This window comes from Arachis duranensis, chromosome 1 (genome assembly GCF_000817695.3).
Source record: "Arachis duranensis cultivar V14167 chromosome 1, aradu.V14167.gnm2.J7QH, whole genome shotgun sequence".
Taxonomy (NCBI): domain Eukaryota; kingdom Viridiplantae; phylum Streptophyta; class Magnoliopsida; order Fabales; family Fabaceae; genus Arachis; species Arachis duranensis.
In genome coordinates this window covers 102945577-102967360 of record NC_029772.3, presented here as the reverse complement: position 1 = coordinate 102967360, position 21784 = coordinate 102945577, and the positions used below count along the sequence as shown (strand labels likewise).

Here is a 21784-nt window from a genome sequence, read left to right as displayed (position 1 = left end):
GTTGAATTTAATATTGAATATGAAAAAAATATTGTTTATATATTTAAATTGGTGTTTATTTGAGATATCATTTTAAAGCTAAAAATAGAAAAAATTGAATAAATAAAAGTTAATAAAAATATAAATTTTTAACTAAATATTTAAAATTTGACACAATTTAAATATACAAATAATATTTTTTATTATAATTTTATCTGTAAACTGACCGTTCTAAGTTCTTTGTGTAAAGAATAATTATACGGATGCTTCTGGACTCACTTGGAACTAGATCGTAAGCATATTATAAAGCTAACTATAGAATTAAGCCCATGAATAGAATGAAAGCAGGAATAAATTGTTATTTTGTCTAAATAATCAACCTTTGTTTGGTTTAAATTCATTATTCCCATATATATGTAAAATTACTTTATAATTTCTTTTCAAAATGATGCTCGCGATCGAACTCCGTTTTGTTAACAATTTTTTCTGAAGCAAATCAAATTCATGCCTCTATAGCATACAAAATCTCAGGGTTATCTTGTGTGGAGATTAATGGTTGGGTGTAGTAGAGAGGTTGTTCTCTTAAATATAGAAGTGGTATTCAAACATTAGAGGGGAAAAAGTAATTGTCAAGACGATTTCTTAATCAAGGCACTGCTTGATAGAGTTTAAAAAAAAGATATATAATAAAGACTAAAGATATATATCTTAAATACAACAAAAAGTTCAAGAATAAACTAGGTTTCATTGATGGTAGCTTAGGGAAATCTGATAATGGTGAAGTTTGTTTGACATTTGGGATCGATATGGCAGATATGTGGTGAGTCGAATTAATCTCTCTTTGAGCGAGTGTTGAAATTTTGCAAGGTTTAATATGATCTTTAGACATATATAGATACTATGAAGGAGAAAGTTTATAATAGCTGAGTTACAAGAGAAGCTAGCTTTATGCAACTGGGGGTAAGGTGACAAGAATGTCACAACATGTTTTGCCAAATTGGAATCAATTTGGGAGGAATTGTCATGATCCTTTGGTTCGTATATCTATTTCCTAGCTGTCTTACTCCTTAATTAGCGCTTTCGTATAAAATCTTATGATCTAGTGATCCGTTAGAATGTGTTTAATTACCTTTCTACCAGGGTCATTTCACCATTAAAGATCAAGTTTCTCTGAAAGCCATAATTACAAGGACATTCCATGGCTCTGTGATTGTGGCTTGAAGTGAGGAACCATAGAATTGAGGATCATGTATGTGTCTCTATTTCCTAGAGGCGTCAATGATCAATATGCGGGTGTATGGTGTAAAGTCACAACTGATGCTAAAGAATCCTTCCAAGTTTTTTCTGCCAACACAAATAGATGCTAATTCAACTTTTTCTTCATATGATCTTGCTAAAGAAATATATATATGAACACATCTCAACGACTGAATGCACTTTTAGCAAGTTCCAAAAGTCTCTTTATAACCTGGACGGTGTAACAAACCTCTTATTTTCTTTTGGAAAAAGATAGATTAAACTTTATTGATGAGTGAACAGAAATTACAAATAAGTCCATCAAAACAACGAGCATAAACCCTTGAAGAAGACTAGAAGAGTGAGAATTCTCTCACGTACATTATTAGAATGGCAAAATGAAGTTACATAGATTTAAGGGAGAGGGAGAGAATTTGACACTGAGAGACTTTTACAGATTTCATTGCCCTCCTAGGTATGACTTCGTTTTGGTAGGCAGTGAAATGGCCGAAATCAACTTCATCAAAAAGGATTTGGATGCAAGGTTCCTCTTACCCTCTCACATACACACACGAAATATAAAACAAAGTAAAATGTGTACACTCATAAAACATTTAATATGCATGCCAAAATAAAAGTGTATGTGTAGGTGTTTGGGTGCATGCAAAATGGCTGTTACCTTTTTATAAATCTAATGTGCGTGTATCTTTGTCTGTTATGAACACTACATACACAGTATGGAAAGGATTCTTGAACGGTATGAGAGGTACTCATATGCGGAGAAGCAACTCATTTCAAATGATCAGCAGCCGCCAAATGTATCTACGCCTTTCATTATTCTTTCTCTTAATCCTTAGTGCGTGATAATTAATGATATAATATTATAATTAATGTATCTGTTAATTCTGATTTATACAGGAAAACTGGATACTAGAACACGCAAAGCTCAAGGCTAGGGTGGAAGTTCTACACAGAAATCAAAGGTATATACATGGATCGGAATACTTCATTCTAAAACTAAACATAATAAAGCTAGATAGATGCATGATCAATCAATGCGAAATTGCAAACTTCTCGTGCCATTGCAGGAATTTTATGGGGGAAGGTCTCGATACCCTAAGTCTGAAAGAACTTCAGAATTTGGAACACCAACTTGAATCCGCTCTCAAGCACATTAGATCACGAAAGGTATTATTATTATCCAATCATATTAAATATATTTTAAAAATCAATCATCAAATTAATTATTTATATATAAAATATACGTTTAAATATAAAATATTGATTAAAAATAATTTAATATATTAATAGTTAATTTTCTGTATGTACATAATATTTTATTATATTATCTATATGTATATCAGTTGAAGAATGTCATATATAATGATTGTGTTATGACTATGAGTGTTCACGTGCATGCAGAACCAAGTCATGTATGAATCTATTTCAGAGCTTCAGAAAAAGGTACGTTTTCTTTATCATTTTTTATTATTAAATTGATTTCATAGTATAAGTTAAATTCTACACATTATGTAGTAAATAATAGATGAGTACAAATATTATTGGATATATATACATTTTTATGTAATGTATTTAAATTGTGAGTAAAACTTTTTAATATGGTTGATTGCTAGTTAATAGGAAAAATCTCAAAAAATGGATGCCAAGTGATTTACGGAAATAGGAGAAAAAAACATAAATCATTGGGACATTTTCTAAATTAACAATTCGGGGAAAATTGTATTTTTTTTTTTTTGTTTGGAAAGCAAAATTCTCTTGGGGTAGATTTTCTTTCTTTAATTTTTAAAAAATACAATTCACTAAAAATAATTGATCTTTTCTTAATTTTCAATTTTTCAAAATATAATTCACCAAAATCGAATTGACAGGATAGAATTCGTCCAAGCGAATTCTCAAATAAACTATATCCATACAAATAACGAAATTAAACTATCTTTGTAACTCACCTAACACATGATCATATTAAAATTAGTGGAAACTATTCCATTAGACATTAATATTCTCTGGAAAAAATAAGAGATGTTTAATATTTGGCATATATATGTTGTTGGCTCAGGCAAGTATCCTAGTAAAATCTTGTATTCTGATGTATTCACATTTAAATTTTGGTGAAGACTGGTATGCAATTATTTTCAGAATCGTTACATAATAATTTAGTTAAATATGTTAAATCATCTGACAATTCTCAACTAATAACTTCACGTAAAAATAACTTTACGAGAATTTGCATCTTAATTTTGTGTTTTCGAAAAATTAAAAAGCTTTTGTATTTATTCAGGATAAGGCACTCCAGGAACAAAACAATGTGCTCGCCAAGAAGGTGATGATAATGTTGTATTCTTTTTCATTAAAATTTCATTATTATTGTTGTTTGGATTTCAAAGAATTGGTGATGTGCCCTCTCTCCTTATAACCGAACCGTTGGAGTCCTTCAATAATATTGGGTTAGTCTTTTCCTTAATTTAATTTGGATCATCAACACACTAATTAATATGAGTGAGTTTGAATAATTATAAGTTTACATATGCAGAGGCAGTAGTACCCCTCAAGCACCTGGAGGTAGTGATGGATTATTATTAGGAGATAATGAAGAAAGTACTACACCAACTCAACCTAATAATAATAATAACCTTCTTCCTCCTTGGATGGTTCGCCCTACAATAAATGAATAGAACTTCTTTCAAATACTATTTATCATTTTACACTCCACAACAGTTTCAGCAAAATTACCAAATACGCCTTCTACAAAACCCTATAGACTATTTCTGATGGATGTTATGATGATGAGTATAGATATGGAATATAATCTGTATGTATAATATAATATAATATAATATATATGACACTGTATTTCCATGGCTGCTGAGTATTAATTGTCTGCCTATATATGCTTAGTTAGTTTATTAATTTTATACTTGGTTATAATAAATTAAAAGCTTAGCCTTTTAGTTCATCTTTTATACACAAATCCTCTTCATTCCAATATTACTATATCATTGTAAAAAAGTGTTTCACTGGCTACTACTTTCATTTAATTATGTATTCATCATGTGATACTTATATAATATGTATAAACTAAATGTTTGTGTATATTTCTTTCTTGATGTTCATCCAAATGATCCAATTATGACTCGTCATATATAAGCATAAGAGAAACTCTAGGTATGATAATAGCCATGACCAGTGGTTCATATAACATACTCAACAATGTGTGTTTAGATAAAAAGAGAAAAATAGATGATAGATATTTCAGCACTCATTGGAGAATGAAGTGTGGAAAAACAGCTCAGCAGGTTTAAATTTAAGAGAAAATTATACATTGAATCAACGTATACTTCCCCATTGAACATTTCTCCTAGCTAGTTTCAATAGAATAGTAATAAGTCAAAATCTAAACAGTGTATATGTATGTGTATAATCTTAACGTGATTGTTCAGAGTCAAATAGGGAGGAATCTTGAAAGATTTTCTATTTGGAGTATAAATCAGAGGATTATGTTATATACATGTAAATATAATGAACATTATTCGATTAAACCACAGAAATTATGCAGAACAGGACACATGCATATATGCATGTCAAGACATAAGGGAGATCCAATGTATGCCACACACTAATTAATCTGATGATGTAGAAAATTTGGCATATATACGTAATAAGATCATGGTATGAAAACAACATGGATTTTTTCTTTTCTTTTCTTTCTAACCTTGCAATCACGAGAATACCGAGTGAGTGGGACCCCGTTCACACAACAAAAATAATGTATCTGTAAATCAACTTGGGATTGGTAAGAAAAATAACAAGTATTTTAATATCCTAACTAATGATTTCGACTTAGAATCTTGTGAACAGAACAAATTAATAATGAGAGATTTCTTCTTTTTCATGTAATTTTAGTTAAGTAAAATTAAGTTTGTATTAAGATCTTAGTTCGGAGAGCTCTTTTGAAAAAGAATGGGTTCGATTCAAAAATTACTTAATATTTGTGTAAAAAAATATATAAAATTCTCAATGATATTAAACTGTGGCAAATAATGTAAAAAAAATTGCAATAGAAGGGGATAAGTAAAATAAATAAAAGTTTTAAATAAATAAAAGAGTAAAATTAAAATTGAAAAAAAGCAAAATAACAATAAAATTCTTAAAGCAAAGAAATAAAAAAAATGAATTAAAAAGTAAAGGACAACAAAAGAAAATAAAATAAAAATGGACTCCAAACAATTCACATGCACTTGCACTCCATTGATTTTCGTTGCGTCAGTGTGACGAGAATTTTGCACAAGTTTGAGACTATGGTGAAGTGTTCAGATCGAAGTTCTTTAATTCTTCTAGTTTTTCCTATTTATATACTATAGAAGTGAACTATAGATGCCTCTCTTTTTCCTACGATCTAGCTTCCTCCTTTTTTTCAGGCCATGACCTTACTTTGACCATGAAGAATCTTGACTCCTAAGTTTGACTCCTTACAACTTCTCTTACTTTGGTCTCCAAGCCTCACGTTCGCTTTTCAACTTGCTCCTCAAATTTGCACCCGTTTTCTCAATTGAAGGTTGAATAAAAAGTCGTGATGTTCAAGGAAAAACAATAAATGATTTTCAACTTTTTTTTTATGTGTTGAAAATCTTCAACTTCAACGTTCTTACACCATTTCTCTTTGACTTCAACTTGTTTGTATCTGTATCTGTTGCTAATTCTAACTAATTCTTCAAATAGACACAATCCGTAGTCGAAACGCCTTCCTAGTCGAGAGATCCTAGTTTTTTTATACTAATAAATTGCCGTTTTAAAACTTGTTATTTTGTTCAAAAATACAAGCTTTAATGCTTTTCGTGTCTGGCACGTGCAGTCTTTTCAAATTCTCAATATTTGAAAAGATAATTACGCAACATTTAAAATAACACGCGTTTTTCTGGAAATACATAATGTTCCCTGGATTTCAATGGGCTGATTTTGAAAAGCAAACCCTTTTATTACTTCTGCAATTCTCTTATTCTCCATTACATCATTTCATCCCTAACCTTTGAAGGTTTTCTTTCTCATTTCTATTTTCTGAAGATTTTAACCATCCATCTTCCTTCCAAGAACCATTATGGCTTCTCATCCTGCTTTTAATTCAAGCACCATCCGAGCCATGCCTTCAGCCTCGTCTTCCTCCACAACCATGGCCGCAACTTCAAGCATTACTTCTCCAACAATAACTGCCACACCAATCACTGTTGTCGTTTCGTCATCCCTTTTCCCGGCCACTACTGCTATGGCCGCTTCTGCTTCTCAACCACATGAAGAAGATGATGATGTTCAAGTTATTGCTCCCCTTCGTTTGGCGGAAAACGTGTCCTAGTTTTATAATGTGGATGGGACTCTTAGGGTGTGTTTGTTTGAGGAGAAAATGGAAGGAAGGAAATAGGAAGGAAAGAAATTGGAAGGAAAATAATAATTTTCTTTTGTTTGGTTGAATGGAAAAGTTAAAGGGAAAAAATGAATAGTGTAAAAAAATGGGTGGGATCCATTGAAAAATTTTTCCCTCCAATAATGGATGGAAAATGGAAGGAAAATGTATTTTGTATCAATATTCCAATATTACCCTCTATTTTTTAATATATTTTAAAATACCTAAGGATAAAATTGTCTTTTCATAACATTAAATACTATTTCCTTCCTCTTCATTTTCCTTTCATCCAAACATATTTAAGGAAAATAAAATTTCACTCAATTTCTTTCCTTTCTCTTCTTTCCTTTCTATTTCTTTCCTTTCTATTTCTTTCCATCCAACCAAACAAAGCCTTAGAGTTCCGAATCCAAATATGAAAACTTTTGAACTCTGATGCAGTCAGGTACTCTTGCCCTTTAAAGTAGACAAAAAATTGTATTAATTTTTAGGGCCTTTCGCAACAACTCAAGAGTAAATAGAATCTATTTCCTCTTCTTTCCTGTCACCACTTGAGCAATTACCATTGATTTCTACAAAGATGTCAAAAATTCTTATTTTCTGGCCGAGTTTTTAAAACTGCACCTCCTAGGGAGTCGAGTTCCCTTTTGTCGACCGGGATGTGTCGACTTGCACCAACATACAAACCTATATGGAAAGCATTAAGTATTATTCCTGGATTGAAGCTGACTACCTTCGACCTATCTTACATGGCTCCCATACTAAGGGCAAGGTTGTATTTTTGGTGCCATGCTACCAATAACTTTCATTTTTTCTATGGGATGATGGGTTCATCCCTAATTGAAGCACCGACTCTGACTGGCTTACCAACTGATGGTGAATATGGTTGACTAAATACCCTGAGGATAATTTTGATATTAATTTCTACTCGCTTTTTATATCAACTTTTATCGCAAATAATATGGGTTTCGATGGGGACCCTATTACCGATAGTGAACATGTAGCTTTTCTCTTACTTTGGCTTAATACTTTTGTTTTTTGTGAAAAATCCATTCAAATCCAGAAAAATAACTATTTGACTCTAACCATCATGCTTCACCATAAGAAACTTATTGATCTCCCATCTTTAATTCTGAGCCAATTATATGAGACTCTTTCTTTGGTTGTTGGGGAAATCCGTTGAGGAGAGTCTTCGATAAATCCTTTTGGTCCTCTTTGGGTAGTAAATTTGTAGTTAAGAGTTGTTCTTGAGCCTCGACTTACAGCTTCCTCTTCTAAAGTTCCAAAGACTCCCCTTGATGGTATTCAACTCGCCTTACTTTCTTGGCCGAAACCAAAGATCATGTCTTCTATTGATGCCTTTTGATACTTTATCACTCTTCTTCTCGACATCAAAGAGGACAACAACCCTTTATACTATCTAAATCATTTCTGCTATTGATCTAGTGTTGTCCCTTATCTCAACTCTTTCACCAGTCCACAACCAGAAAACTATACCATAGTCGATGATTTATGGGCTCGTATATTGACTCCCCAAATTCTCTCTGTCGGACTACCTCATGAGTCGACCATAACTCTTAGAAAGAAATTAGTCATTTACTCTCCTCAGTATGTAGTCTGTCAGTTTGGTTTGGCTCAAGGACTTCCTTTACCTCTGTCTCTCGACTCTGAGACTTAAATGATTCACTATGAGATATCGAAGATAGAAGAATTTGATAAGATATTAGAGATGAACCACCAAAGGATACCAACTTAGTATCAATATCTGAACATCATTCATTGTTTCTTGTCGACTCCTGGTTTTCATAAATGGTGGTCGGAGTATTATTTTGCTCATTGTGCATCTGTCAACCAAGCTCTTTCAAATATGGTCTTTCCTACTGTGTAGATTGTTATAGCATCGAAGAAAACAAAAGCTGAGCATGTAGAAAAAATCAAGTTCGAGAAGTATTACAAGGTTAAGTGGTACTTTAGGAATGTCAAATATGTTTTTAATGAGGCCTTAGAGGTATGGGAAAAAAAAAAAGAAACACATTTGCACAAATGTCTCGAGCGTTATTTTCAAGCTCTTGCTCGAGATCTTTTAACTCGAGAAAAAACACTTTATGAAACCCTTCAGGTTTTCTTCTTTTTCCAATGCCCATTTGGCCTTACTGATCGACTTTTTGACCCTCTTAAAGGAGCCCTAGGTATGCATTATGAACTTCTTAAACCCAACCCAAGGACATGTGGAGTAAACATGACAGTGACATATACAGTCGAGGAGATAAAATTGATGGTCACACTAGGATCATTAGATATCCTCCAGGTACTTCATACTTCTTTGGGTCTCATTTTTATTACTCAACTCACCTTCCTTTTGATTCTTTTTTCAGTTGCTCAACAGGCAACCATCACTGTGGTTGTTTCTGACCCACAACCAGTCGAAAAAAACTGGGATTCTGACGAGGATGCAGCTCCTAAGAAAAAAAAACAAGCGAGGGGGTGATCGAGGAAGAAAGAGGCCGAGCAGTGTGGACCACCAAAGATTCAGAAGGTTCGACCTACTTCCTCCTCGAAGGTATATACTTAATGATTGTTGTTGCAACTGTTTTCACTTTTTATTTGCCATTTCATTCTTCTATATATTACAGTAGAAGCAATCCTAGAAAGAGACTTCCTCTCAAGTTGTTGATGTCAACCTTCTTTCTGATCTAGAAGTGAACCAACCCATTCATGCTGAAACAGAAATTTTTTAGCTTATTCAAATTACTCAGACTGTTAGTCTATCTTCTCCTGTTCCAACTCCGACTCAAAATCTAAAATCGGTAGTAGCATCTCATATTTTTACAACTTCTTCTTTGGTACTTTTTTTGTTTAAATTTCTCAATGTTAAGCTTCTTTAAACTGCCATATGATCCTTACATTTTTTTCTGCCCTTTTCAGGTTAACTATATGCCTCTTCCTAGTGATGCTGAAGCTCACCAAGAATCTAGGCCTGCATATGGATCAAGGTTGATTGCTACAACCATCACTACTATTTCCAGACCATCAACACAGAATTCGTCAACCAAGACAAAAACCACCCTTTAATTTTCCTTTTCTAGAAGTCAACATTGTCCTTAATTCCTTAAACCACTCTATAGAGGATATCAACAATGATACTGACCTGAAAGCTCAACTTATTGAGGCACTTGGTTTTCTCAATCAACATAACCCTTCTGACACCCATTCACCTCTTAGCTCATTCGTTGAAGAAGTTTACACCCATCTTTTCAAAGTTCAAGATACTGACCAAGAACTAAAGAAGTCATGAGGCTTTAGCCGACTATGATATACAGTCAAAAAAATATGAAATGGATAAGTCTCAAGTAACCGAGATTCTATCAGAGGATTAGGCAAAGGAACAATAAATAGTGTCAAAAATGGCAATCTTAGAGAGAGAATTGGTTGAACTAAAATATGAAAAAAAAACAAAGTCGCATTGACCAATGCCATTTTCTTCCTTCAACTGCAAATGATTGAAAATGCTCATGCTTCAAAAATTTCAAGTTGAGGTATTATAGTCAAAGTAGGCACTCGAGCCACCGATGCTAAAAATAAAGCAGTGCAATAGTCCTGAAGCTTGGGTCAACGTCAAGCAAGAGAATCTGAATCTAATGTTTAGGAGCTTATTCTAGCTTTCTTTTGTACTTATTTTGTTAGTATTCTCGACTAATTTGTTTTAATGACAATGGTATTTTTTGAGGTATTTACCATTTATATACATAGTTCGATTGCTATTTGCATATCTTATTCCACAAACGCATTGCTATGGAAAAATCTTTCTATTTCAAAGGGTCCTTCCCGTAAAAGAGACTATTTACCTTTAACTTGTTCAGTTAAAAGTACTAATTTCAACACTAAGTCACCAACTGCAAATTTTTTATTTTTCATTTTTTGATTGTATGACTTAGATATCATCTCTTTTTTTTTATCATTCTATCTAGCGCCATGAGTCGAACATGGTCTAACTCATCTAATTCTTCAATCATGTTCCACCAATATTGTTCGACTGGCAGGTCACTTTTCCTTGCCACCCTTATATTTTGCAAATCTATTTCAAGTGGCAAGACAGGTTTATGGCCATACACCAATTCATAAGGTGTCAATCTACTTGATTCTCTTGGAAAACATCTGTAAACCCATAACACATGATTTAGTGTAGTATGCCAATTTTAAAGCTGCCTCCCTATATGCTTCTTTATCAAACTTATGAAAATTTTATTAATGGCTTTGACCTGGTCATTAGCCTGTGCATAGTAGGGAGTCGAGTGTACTATTTTAATACCTCGTGATTCAGGAAACCTTTTTATTTGTCGATCAGTAAATATGGTCTCTTGATCTGTAGTCAAAGTTTGGGGAATGCCAAATCTATGAATGATCGATTTCTCAATAAAATCAATTATTTTAGCTTGTGTAACTTCTTTCATGGTTACAGCTTCCATCCACTTTGTAAAGTAATCCACTACTACCATCGAGAGTGCAACCTCTAAATAGCCAGGGCCTAATTGTAGCATGTAAATTAGAGGCAGAAACTCTGAAGTGGTCATGCCTTTGGCATTGATCAAAGTGTCGAGCAAACTCGATACAATTCTTCATCATTGAAGGCCAATACAATCCTTGTCAACATAGGATCCAATGCATTTTTCGACCAGATTGATGAGCTCCATAAATACCTTCATGCACCTCTGCCATAGCTAAATATACATCTTGCATACTTAAGCATTGAAGCAAAGAACCATCGATACTTTTTTTAAATAGTGTAAGATTCTGAATTTTCAAAAATTAAATAATAAATTATTTATGATTTATTTTATTTATTCGAGAACATATTTTCAGATATTTTATATTAATTGAGTATTTACTTTAAAGATAATTCTATTGGATTAAAAAAATGGTTTTCAATTACAACTCCATACCCTAATTATATTATTAGTTGTCTCAAAAGAAACCCTAATTTACTAAATACTCCCAAAAATCCCAATCCTAATATTTTCCTCTCTTCAGCCGCTGTACCTCCCCCCTTCTTCCAAACAGACATACACACAACCATGGGAGGAGAGAGAGCACGAGAGAGCTGAGAAAGAGTGGGAGACCTCACCGCTGCCATCGGATGGCCGCACGCTAGGAGCCCGGTCCGCTGCCGCCGTCGCACGCGGGGAGCCCATCATGGAGAGAGGGAGCAACGCGATCGAAGAGAGAAGGGGGAAGGAAACCCGCGCCCGTCGAAGCCAATGTCACCCAGTCGCGATGCCTTGTCGTTGTCGCGGGACCTCCATCATCACCGTCATCGATGCCGAACAGGGCAGGGAAGAGGACGTGCAAGAGGGTTTTTAAATTATTAATTGGTTGTGGTGGCTAGAAATTATATTTTTTATTTTTTATGTTGAATTTGGTTTAAATTGTGATTTACTAGAACCAGTTTGATTTTGAATTGGTTTGAGTTTATAAATGATTTGCTATTGAAGTTGGTTGGTTTTGGAAAAATATTTAATATTGAAATTGGTTTTGTTGATTTATCAGAAATAATTTTGAGAACTAGAAATGATTTGAGATATAAAAATGATTTAATTTTAGAAGCAATTTGATTCAGAAATGATTTAATACAGGAAATTGTTGAGAAGAGTTTGATAAATAGTTTTGTTGGGACCCGAGAAGGGTGACAAAGTCCAAGTTTTAGGTGAGGTGCTGCTGGATTTTTTATAAAACTTTGAGAGTTATATATTTTGGAATTAAAGAATGGATTGTTAAAGTTGATTTGAGACTTTTGTTAACGGTGAAAAGGAGTTTTACGAAAGAGAAATGGATTTGAAATTTTTCTAAAGAGAGATTTTGATATTTAAAAAACCTGGGCAGTACGCAAGGGTTGTGCCTTAGTCCCACACTCTCACTTGCTCTGGGTTAAGATTTTAAAAGATTATGATTTTGAATGTGAGTTTTGACTTGGCAAAGATCGTGGTGGTATACTGCTTGTCCAGTTTCGCAATGTCTGTGGGAATTGTGGTGGTGTACCGCTCACAGATGGTAGAGATCGTGGTTATTTACCACTCGCAGGTGTGTGTTTTCAAATTAAAAATCTTGCGAGGATTGTGGTCGTGTACCATTCGCAATGTTGGGGATCGTGGTGGTGTACCACTCACCAGGTAGGGATCGTGGTTGTGTACCGCCTACCGGTTTTCAAGAGAACGATATCTGGGTTAGCTACCAGATGTGTCGAGTTCTGGCAATATAACCAACACGTGAGCTCATGGCTAGTAGGACAAGCATGCATCATATGCATTTGTATTATTTGTTTGAGTGTGCATTTAGTTTGCCTAATTGCTTGATTATTATTATTAATTGCTATCTGAGCTATTTGCTGTAACTACTACCTATAACTGTGTTTTTCTTGTCTGTTTTGCCTGTATTTGTTTCTGAAGGATTCCTCTGGTGGGTGGAGGAGGCGCTAAGGGTTGTTCTAGTGTGATACTTTTCAGATTGAGTATTGGTGCTGAATTGATGATAGTATTGATGATTGCGTGATTGGTTTTCGATTGGGGTTTAGTTAAGTATGAAAAATTAAGCTGGTTCATCATAGACTCAATGAACCTATGCTTGGAATAGGTTGGTCATTCATACAGTCTAGGAAACTTTTAAGATTTTTCTCATAAGAAAAGAAAGGTTTTGGATTTTGGATAATTAACTATTTTCTTTTAAAAAAGTTTCGGATTTTCGGATGTTAAACCGTTGATTTTCAAAAGATTCATTAGACAACGATGATTACTGTGTTTGAAAATATTTTTTTTAAATATCCTCTTATGACAATTCTGAAAATCCGTGGTGAGACCATGTGGTTAAGTTCTCACCCCCTATATCTTTATCTTTTCAGGACAGACGAAGAAGCTTGCTGAGTTTTGTTAAGTACTTAGATATTTTGTTTTTATTGTATTCATATGTAATAGATTTCCCTCGCCTTTATTACTAAATTCTTGTAAGAGGGATAGGAGTCGTGACTATAATGACATGTATATATATAATATTTGCAAGTTGCTTGAGTAAGAAGTTTTGTATATATATGCTTGTTTGTTTTCATGAAAAAGCATTTAAAGAAAACAGCGACACGGTTTCGAGTCAAAAGCTCCTATTTTATTATTATGTATACGAAAACTGTCGTAATACTTCTTGCTATCAAAGTGGTGCAGCCGGAAGCGTGACATTCTAATAATAAGGGTGTTACAAATAAATTCCTTCCAACCAATACAAAGCTCAATGCTAAATAATTAATTTTTCAATTTGTTCTTTGATTGGTGTTTTCAATGAAGGCGATGATCTTATATCTCCAATCATTTGGATCGAGAGCATTTGCATAATAAACCCCTTACTTCTAAAGGAGTTAAGTTAGTTTCAGTTTCACTAAACTCCTTTATCAACTTAGGAGATATTTTATAGCCAGAAGTCATTTGAGCTAACTTGTTAGCTTCCTGATTCGACTATTTAAATATGTACTTTATTGAAACTGAGTCGAATTCAGGTAAGAGTCGAATAGCTACCACAAAATACTTAGCTAAATTTTGACTAATAACTCGTTACTTTCTAGACAATTGTTAAACTACTAACTGTGAATCTCCCAGCATGTTGAATGTTCGAGCTCCTTTCTCAATTAATAGTTCTAAACCAATAATTAAGGCCTCATATTTTGCTTCTTTTTTCGACGAAACATAAACTTAGTCGATATATCATCAGGGTTGATTATCAAGATACCCACTCCTTTTCCGTTTTGATGTTTCGACCCATCGAAAAATAACCTCCAAGGTTTATGCTCTAAATATCCAAGTATGGGTCGTTCATCAATATCGATGCAAGAGTGGTCTGCTAAAGAGTCAGTAATCACTTGTCCTTTGACATCTTTAGCGAGAATATAGAATAAGGAGTATTCAATTAGACTTAACATCCACTTTTCGATTCGACCTCTCAAAATTGGATAAGAAAGCATGTTTATAATAACATCAAATTTTGAAATAACATAAACATTCTTTCCAATCAAATAACTTTTAAATTTAGTACAAGAAAAATATAAGGTTAAGCAAAGTTTTTCGACTGCACTATATCGAATTTCTACATCAGTCAACGTTCGACTTAGATAGTAAACTACTCTTTTCTACCAACTTCGTCTTCTTGGATCAGCATGCTCTCTAACGTTGTTTTTGATGCAACTATATATAACTTTAGGGGTCGACCTTGCTTAACATTTGCCAAGATCGGTGGTGAAGTCAAATACCACTTGATCTGGTCAAATGTTTGTTGGTGCTCTTCTTTCCATTTGAATTCTTCTCCTTATTTCAATTTCAACAAAGGAGTAAATGTCCTTGTTTTTCCTAACAGGTTCGAAATAAAACGTCGAAAAAAATTCACTTTACATAAGAAAGATTGAAGTTCTTTCTTTATTTTGGGAGGTGATGAGTCGAAGAGAACTTTGCACTTGTTAATGTCGACAACTACTTTTTTCTGCACAATGAATCCAAAAAAAATTTCTGTAGATACACCAAAAGTACATTTTAAGGGATCCATCTTAAGTCGATGATATCTTATTCGTTTAAAACCAGTCTCTAAATCATTTAAATGAGATTCTTTCGACTCTGACTTCGCCACTACATCATCAATGTAAATTTCCATAAACTTATCAATAAAATAATAGAAAATAGAATTCATTGCTCTTTGGTAAGTTGTCCCATCATTCTTTAGTCCAAATGGCATGACTAACCATTCATAGGTGCCAATAATACTAGGGCATCAAAACGTTGTTTTCGACACATCTTCTTGGGATATGAATATCTAATTATAACCTGAGTATCCATGAAGCTCAGAAGTTTTCTTCCTACTGCAGAGTCGATCAGCATCTCTGTAATTGGCATGTGATACTCATCCCTTGGTGTAGCTTTATTCAGATCCCTAAAATCAATATATACTCTTAAGTCTTAACTATCCATTTTTCTTAATGACAGGCACAATATTAAAAATCCATTCAACATATCTGGCTGTTCGAATTAAACTAGCTCTCAACAAACATTCGACTTCCTCTTTGATTTTAACCATGATTTTAGGTGTAAAACGTCTAGGAGCTTGCTTTATAGGTCGAGTGTTATCAATAAGGAGAAGCTTATGTTCGACCAAAGATCTGTCCAATCCAGACATTTTTTCGTATTGCCAGGCAAAACAATCCCGATATCTCTTCAACATCTCTATTAGCTTCTCCTTAAAAATAGGATTTAAGCATTTGCTTATATATGTAGCTTGACCTTTTCCACCAATCTCAACTTTGTCGAGAGGGTCTTGTACTTTGACTTTTTTATTGTGCAAGTCTTCTGAAAATAAATTGGACTTCTCAAACCCTAAGAGATCAAGATCATATATATAATCTAGTGCACGTTCTCCTGTGCACTCCGTCTTCTCAGCCATATAGGCTGAGAGTCGAGCCTAATGGCTCGATATATCCATCAAGTGGATTCCTTGGCCAAGCTTTCTTGGACTTAGGGACCAACTTCAATACCATGGACCCCGACATAGCAGCCTTTGATAAAAGCTGGGTCAAAGGTGCTCATATCAATATCTAGTGGTCGAACACTAATATGATATTCTTTAATCCTGACATTCATCTGTTTGGCATAAAAAGGGCTGTTGTTAGCTTTAATTTCTTCGATCCCTCGTTCCAAAGCACCAATTTTTGATGTAGGATCGAGGGAATTGCCCCTACTTTATGGATCCAATCTCTTCCCAATAGCATATTGAAGTTTGCCTTGGTAGATACCACTATAAATATCGTGGGTCATTTGACACTTCCTACTTTAACCTTGAGTGGGATCATTCCCAGGGCTGTTGTTGACTTACTATTGAATCCAATAACAACCAAATTTGTCTTAATCAAATCTTCAACTATTTTTTGGAATAGTGGGAGTATGCTCTCAGGCAGTAAGTTAATTACTGCTCTTCCATCAACCAAGATGTGATTGATCACTAATTCTTTCACTTTAGCTTTGATATGTAAAGGTTTAAAGTAACCCTTGGTTATTTCATCAGGTCTTTCAAACAACCCTTTTTTAATCAACCGATTTTCGACAAACCTGCATTTGTCCCCTAGGATGATATCATCGCAATCCCCTTTGAGACAACTCCAAGGGCTTTTAGAGTCACCCTAAAAGTCGAAAGGGAGTACCAACATTGTGGCTACATAACCAAAATCAGTCTCACCAAACATGACATCTAAATCATCTTCAAATCTGGAGTCGAAGGTCTTAGTTAATGACTCATCCTCTTCTTTACCTTTGGATGATTGTTTGACAGTCGATGTTTGCTTTGCCACCTCTTTTGGTTCTTGGCCCTTGATCGAGGAAGTCTTATTCTCCTTTTTGTTCCTCCTTATCAGGTGACTTACTTTCTTTACTCAACTCGAGATATGGACCTTTTGTGCTGATATATGACCTTTGTGCCTGAGCCACAACTCTTGGAATGAAGGGAGCTCCATCCTAAAAGTTTCATTGAGATCTAGCTTGACCACCACCTCTTTTGCTGGCCCCACGTTGAAAAGCACCTATTTTCTGACTTCCAGCCCAATTTCCCAAACCTCCTGTGGGAACGTTAAAGTTATAGTTCTTTGAGTAGTTTGGATCATTGTTCTACACCCATTTATTGTTTGACACATTGGCAGATGGAACTCTAGTTCGATTGAATACTCCATGGGGTTTCTAATCAACCGTGACCTTGCACGCAACTACTGCCTAACAGGGGCATTTGTAAGGTCTTAACCCTTACTTTCCTACTTCAGCCAAGCTTGCCTTAGTTCCTCTTGATAAATGAATTTTCGACTCTTTTTGTATGAGTAAAAAATCTTAGCAGTTGTGGCTTTAAACAAAGTACTGCATCGAGGACAAAGAGCAATATTTCCTTCCTCTTCTCTTTACCTTAGCAAAAAATCCAACCAATCTTCTCCTGCCTTTGGATACATGATCCTTTCTGTTTCAAACGCTAATCATTTTTTCATGCTGCCTCGACAGAGGCCATGTTAATCGAAAAACTTAATTCCTCTGTTTCTGCAAAGTTCGACGTGACCTGGAAAGGATCAAAGTGTGCTTTCATCTTAAGTTTTTCTGCGAACTTTAGTCGACCATCTTCAATTGCCTTCTATATCAAGTCCCTGAAACGTACATAATTATTAGTATAATGACCATTGGCTTGATAAAATTTACAAAACTTTTTATTTCTAATTTCAGAAACAAATGGTATTCTTTTTCCTTCAGGGAGTACAAGTTGTTTATCTTTTAATAACATGTCAAAAATTTATTCAGCTTTTGTCAAATCGAAAGAATAACTTCTTCCTCCTGACAAAGGAGTTTTGTCTTTTGTTCGATTAAGAGATCCACATACATATGGGGTCCATCTTTTAATTCTGCAGCAAAGGCAAACTCATTATTCAACTCTTCTTCACTCGTACAGTCGACATAATTTACCTTTTTATTAAAGAAAGGTTTTCTTTTGCTCGACTCAAATTCTTCTTTTTCTTTATTTAATTTCTCAATTTGTTGTACTTTATCAGCTAACTGAGTCAAGTCTAAAAATTGCTAGTTCACTAATTTCTGTTGAATATTAAAATCGAGACCATTGATGGCCATCTTGACTACTTCTAGTTTAGGAATAGGAGTAAAACACTTGTTTCTCATATTCTTGAATTGTATGAGATAGTCATCAATCGACTTAGCTTTTTCCCTTTTTTTACTGTAAATGAATTTGATAAAGTTACTTTTATTTTTTCTCTGAAAAATTGATCATGAAAGCTCCTTTTTAATTGAGCCCAACTATGAATCAAGTTACGTTGCAAATTTGAAAACCAAGTGAAGGTATTTTTTGTAAGTGGAAAAAGAAAATATCTCATTTTCAAATACTCATTGTTTAAATTGAAGTCCTTTAATTATTCTAGTTTTTTTCATTTTATAGACGGCAGAAATGAACTACAGAATACCTCTCTTTTTCACACGATCTAGTTTTCGCATTTTCTCAGGCTATACCTTACTTTAACCATGAAAAAATCTTGACTCCTAATTTTGACATTCCACATCTTCTCTTACCTTGGTCTCTAAACCCCACTTCGCTCTTCAACTTGATCCTCAAATTTTGCATCCATGTTCTCAACTCAGTTTGAAGACCGAGTAAGAAGTCTTGATGTTCCAGAAAAAACAATAACTGTTTTTCAAGTTGTTTTTTGTGTTGAAAATCTTCGACTTCGTATTTGTATCTGTTGTTAATTCTAACTAATTCTTCAAATCGACACAATTTGTAGTCGAAACATCTTCCTAGTTGAGAAATCCTAATTTTTTATACTAACACAAACAACAATGAAAAAATATATTTCAACGCAATTTTGAAAAAAATATTCTTTTTTTAGTATAGATTTTTTTTTTGTTTAAATATATCTGACATGTGATAATTTTATTTTTATTTTTTCTGATATCCTTCAATCCGATAAATCAAAAACTAATTTATTGGGGATAATTCTTCAGCCAACCCAACTTGGTATTCACATTTCTCAATTATTGCAAATTTTGTTTTCTGCTGATTTTTTGTTGAATTTGATGAGAAAAAAAGTTTTTGTTGAAAGTCAAAAAAGGAGTCATGATATGGGCCGGCCAATGGCAATAACAAGAGGAAGAAATTTCAAGTAATCCAAACCACATATTTATCACGACTTACATCACATTATCACAAGTCTTGTTTTCTCACGTATATACAAAGAAAGAATAAGAAAGTTTTGCATTATTGACACCAAAAAAAAAAAAAGCAAAATTGAAAAAGTATAGGTAACTGAAAGTTAGTATTACAGTAATGAGTTTCAAAGTCTATAATAACAAAAATAATGTGATATAAACTCATCCATTTCTATTGGAACCTTAAATTGTTAAACCAGCATCACCATTTTTTGAGTGTCTTTGTATATTTTAAGTGAAAATAAAAACAAAACAAAAAAGTCAAACTGGCCATCTATGTCCGATTGACTTAAATTTGTTTAACTTGCGAATTATCGAAATTAACTTAAATTAACCTACTTCTAAATGAATTATGTTTTTATTTATTCGATCTATCCGGTTAACTAAATTGAGTAGTAGAGTTGTGACTCGTATTGGTAGCCCTAAAATGTAAATCTATGGAATTTTATTTTTATATTTTGATATTTAAATGATATTTTTTAACTTAATAAATATTATTTAGAATTTAATTTTAATAAACTGTCTATATAAAAATAAGGGTTAATTATTTTTTTTCGTCCCTGAAATTAAAATCAAAATTGTCTTTGATCTTTTTTTTTGTTATTAAAATCATTCTTAACATTATAAAATATTATAAAATCGTCTTTTTCTATTTTAATTTTTTTTATTAAATTATTCTTAATAATTAATATAAATAATAAAAATAATATTAAAAAATAAAAACAAAAACTCTCTGAATCATGTTAGGTTTGCCAAATAAGTGTTTATGGGGATGGACAATAATCGTCACTGCACGTGGATGTCCATGTCTTTATCCATCTCCCAAACATTACCACCAGTTAGTTCATACTTCAACCTTACAATATAATGTATCTGTGCATAGCATTACAAACAAAACACATCAATTTACATTCTCTATTTGAGAATTCTCTCTGCAAATTTAGGCACAAAAAACTCATGAAACAGTTAGTTGTCATATAAATATGGTAACTACTAACTACCACTAATTAGTGTTTGAGTCAAATTGGGAAGAAAGGAAAGAATGTTACTGTGTTTGAGCTTGAAAGGGAAGAGGCGGAAGGGGGTATGAGGATGGGGATGGGGAGAGAAAAAAAAGGAAGAAATACGGGAGTGGGGGTGCAGGGAAAAGGGGTTTGGTTTTATTTTTTAATATTCTTTTTATTATTTATATTAATTATTAAGGGTAATTTAGTAAAAAAAATAAAATTAAAGTAGAAAAGGAGGAAACGTTGAGGATAGGGGTGGCAACGGGGCGGATAGGGGTGGGTTTTTGCTCTACCCAACTCCGCCCCACCGTACAATAACTCGCATAGAACCCGCCCCGCTTTTACCTGTGGGTAGTAAAACGTCGAACCCTAATCCGCTCCTGCTTTTATAATTATTAAAATCCAATAAATAAAATTAAATTTTAAAATTTATATAACTATCATCACATACATAATATAAATTAAAGTAAAAATTTAAATATAATACAATATTATTAATCATTTAACTAATTATTTTACATATATTACATATATTATATATTAGAATTATATATATTNAACGGGTATCATCTAAACCCGACCCCGTCCCGCCCCTCCTAAGAACCCGCCTCGCTAAAAATCCGTCCCGGTGCGGGGCGGATAATTCCCGCTTCAAGCGGATAGGGGCGGAGTGGGTACCCGCGGGTTCAGGTGGTATTGCCATCCCTAGTTGAGAATGATTTTAATAACAAAAAGATCGGAACAATTTTGATTTCAACCTCAAATCTTAGGGACGAAAAAAATACTTAACCCTAAAAATAATTATTATTTATATTGTTTACAAATTATATTTAATATATATATACTCGTATTCAAGACTTGTTCTTAAATAATTTAAGTTATAATTATTTATCAATTTATCAATTAAAATGAAGAAAGCAATTATACTTGTCGAGATTACATCATTATACGTGTGCCCATGTTTCCTTGATGTCTTCAAAATCTAACTAACGTGATCTCCGCTACACCTAATTATCTCAAAGTTCATTTCATTTTCTTCAATCATTGGTGTGTTCTCTTAATTTTCTTTGATTATTCTAATTGTGGTGCATTCCCTCAGAATTATTCCTCCATACGTGTGTAATCTATTAAAGAATTAATGTTAACATTGTCAACTCTTGTTCATCAATCCAAAATCTTCATGACTCCCACGTTCATACAGAACTGGCCCCCCAACTAAGAAAATCGCGCATAAACAAACAAATAAATCATTAAATGTCCCTTTGAGAGGTTGAATCGTGACCAAAAAACAAATAAATAAATAAATATCAAAGTCAAGTGTCACATTGAATATTGAAGCTGGCATTGTTCAATTATGTTCTCAAATGAACACACTATATATTAGCTCATACTATATA

At 33.4% G+C, this 21784-nt stretch overlaps 1 protein-coding gene across 1 annotated transcript in view; it reads left to right on the top strand.

Moving 5' to 3' along the window:
* Window positions 1-4092, top strand: part of LOC107468889 (truncated transcription factor CAULIFLOWER A) — a 5619-nt gene extending 1527 nt beyond the window's left edge. The window contains exons 2-7 of the mRNA XM_016088279.3: window positions 1952-2033; window positions 2134-2198; window positions 2304-2403; window positions 2638-2679; window positions 3515-3680; window positions 3767-4092. Of these exons, the coding sequence (XP_015943765.1) occupies window positions 1952-2033; window positions 2134-2198; window positions 2304-2403; window positions 2638-2679; window positions 3515-3649 (424 nt within the window). The 3' untranslated portion in view covers window positions 3650-3680; window positions 3767-4092. The remainder of the gene's footprint in view (window positions 1-1951; window positions 2034-2133; window positions 2199-2303; window positions 2404-2637; window positions 2680-3514; window positions 3681-3766) is intronic.
* The last annotated feature ends 17692 nt before the right edge of the window (window positions 4093-21784 follow it).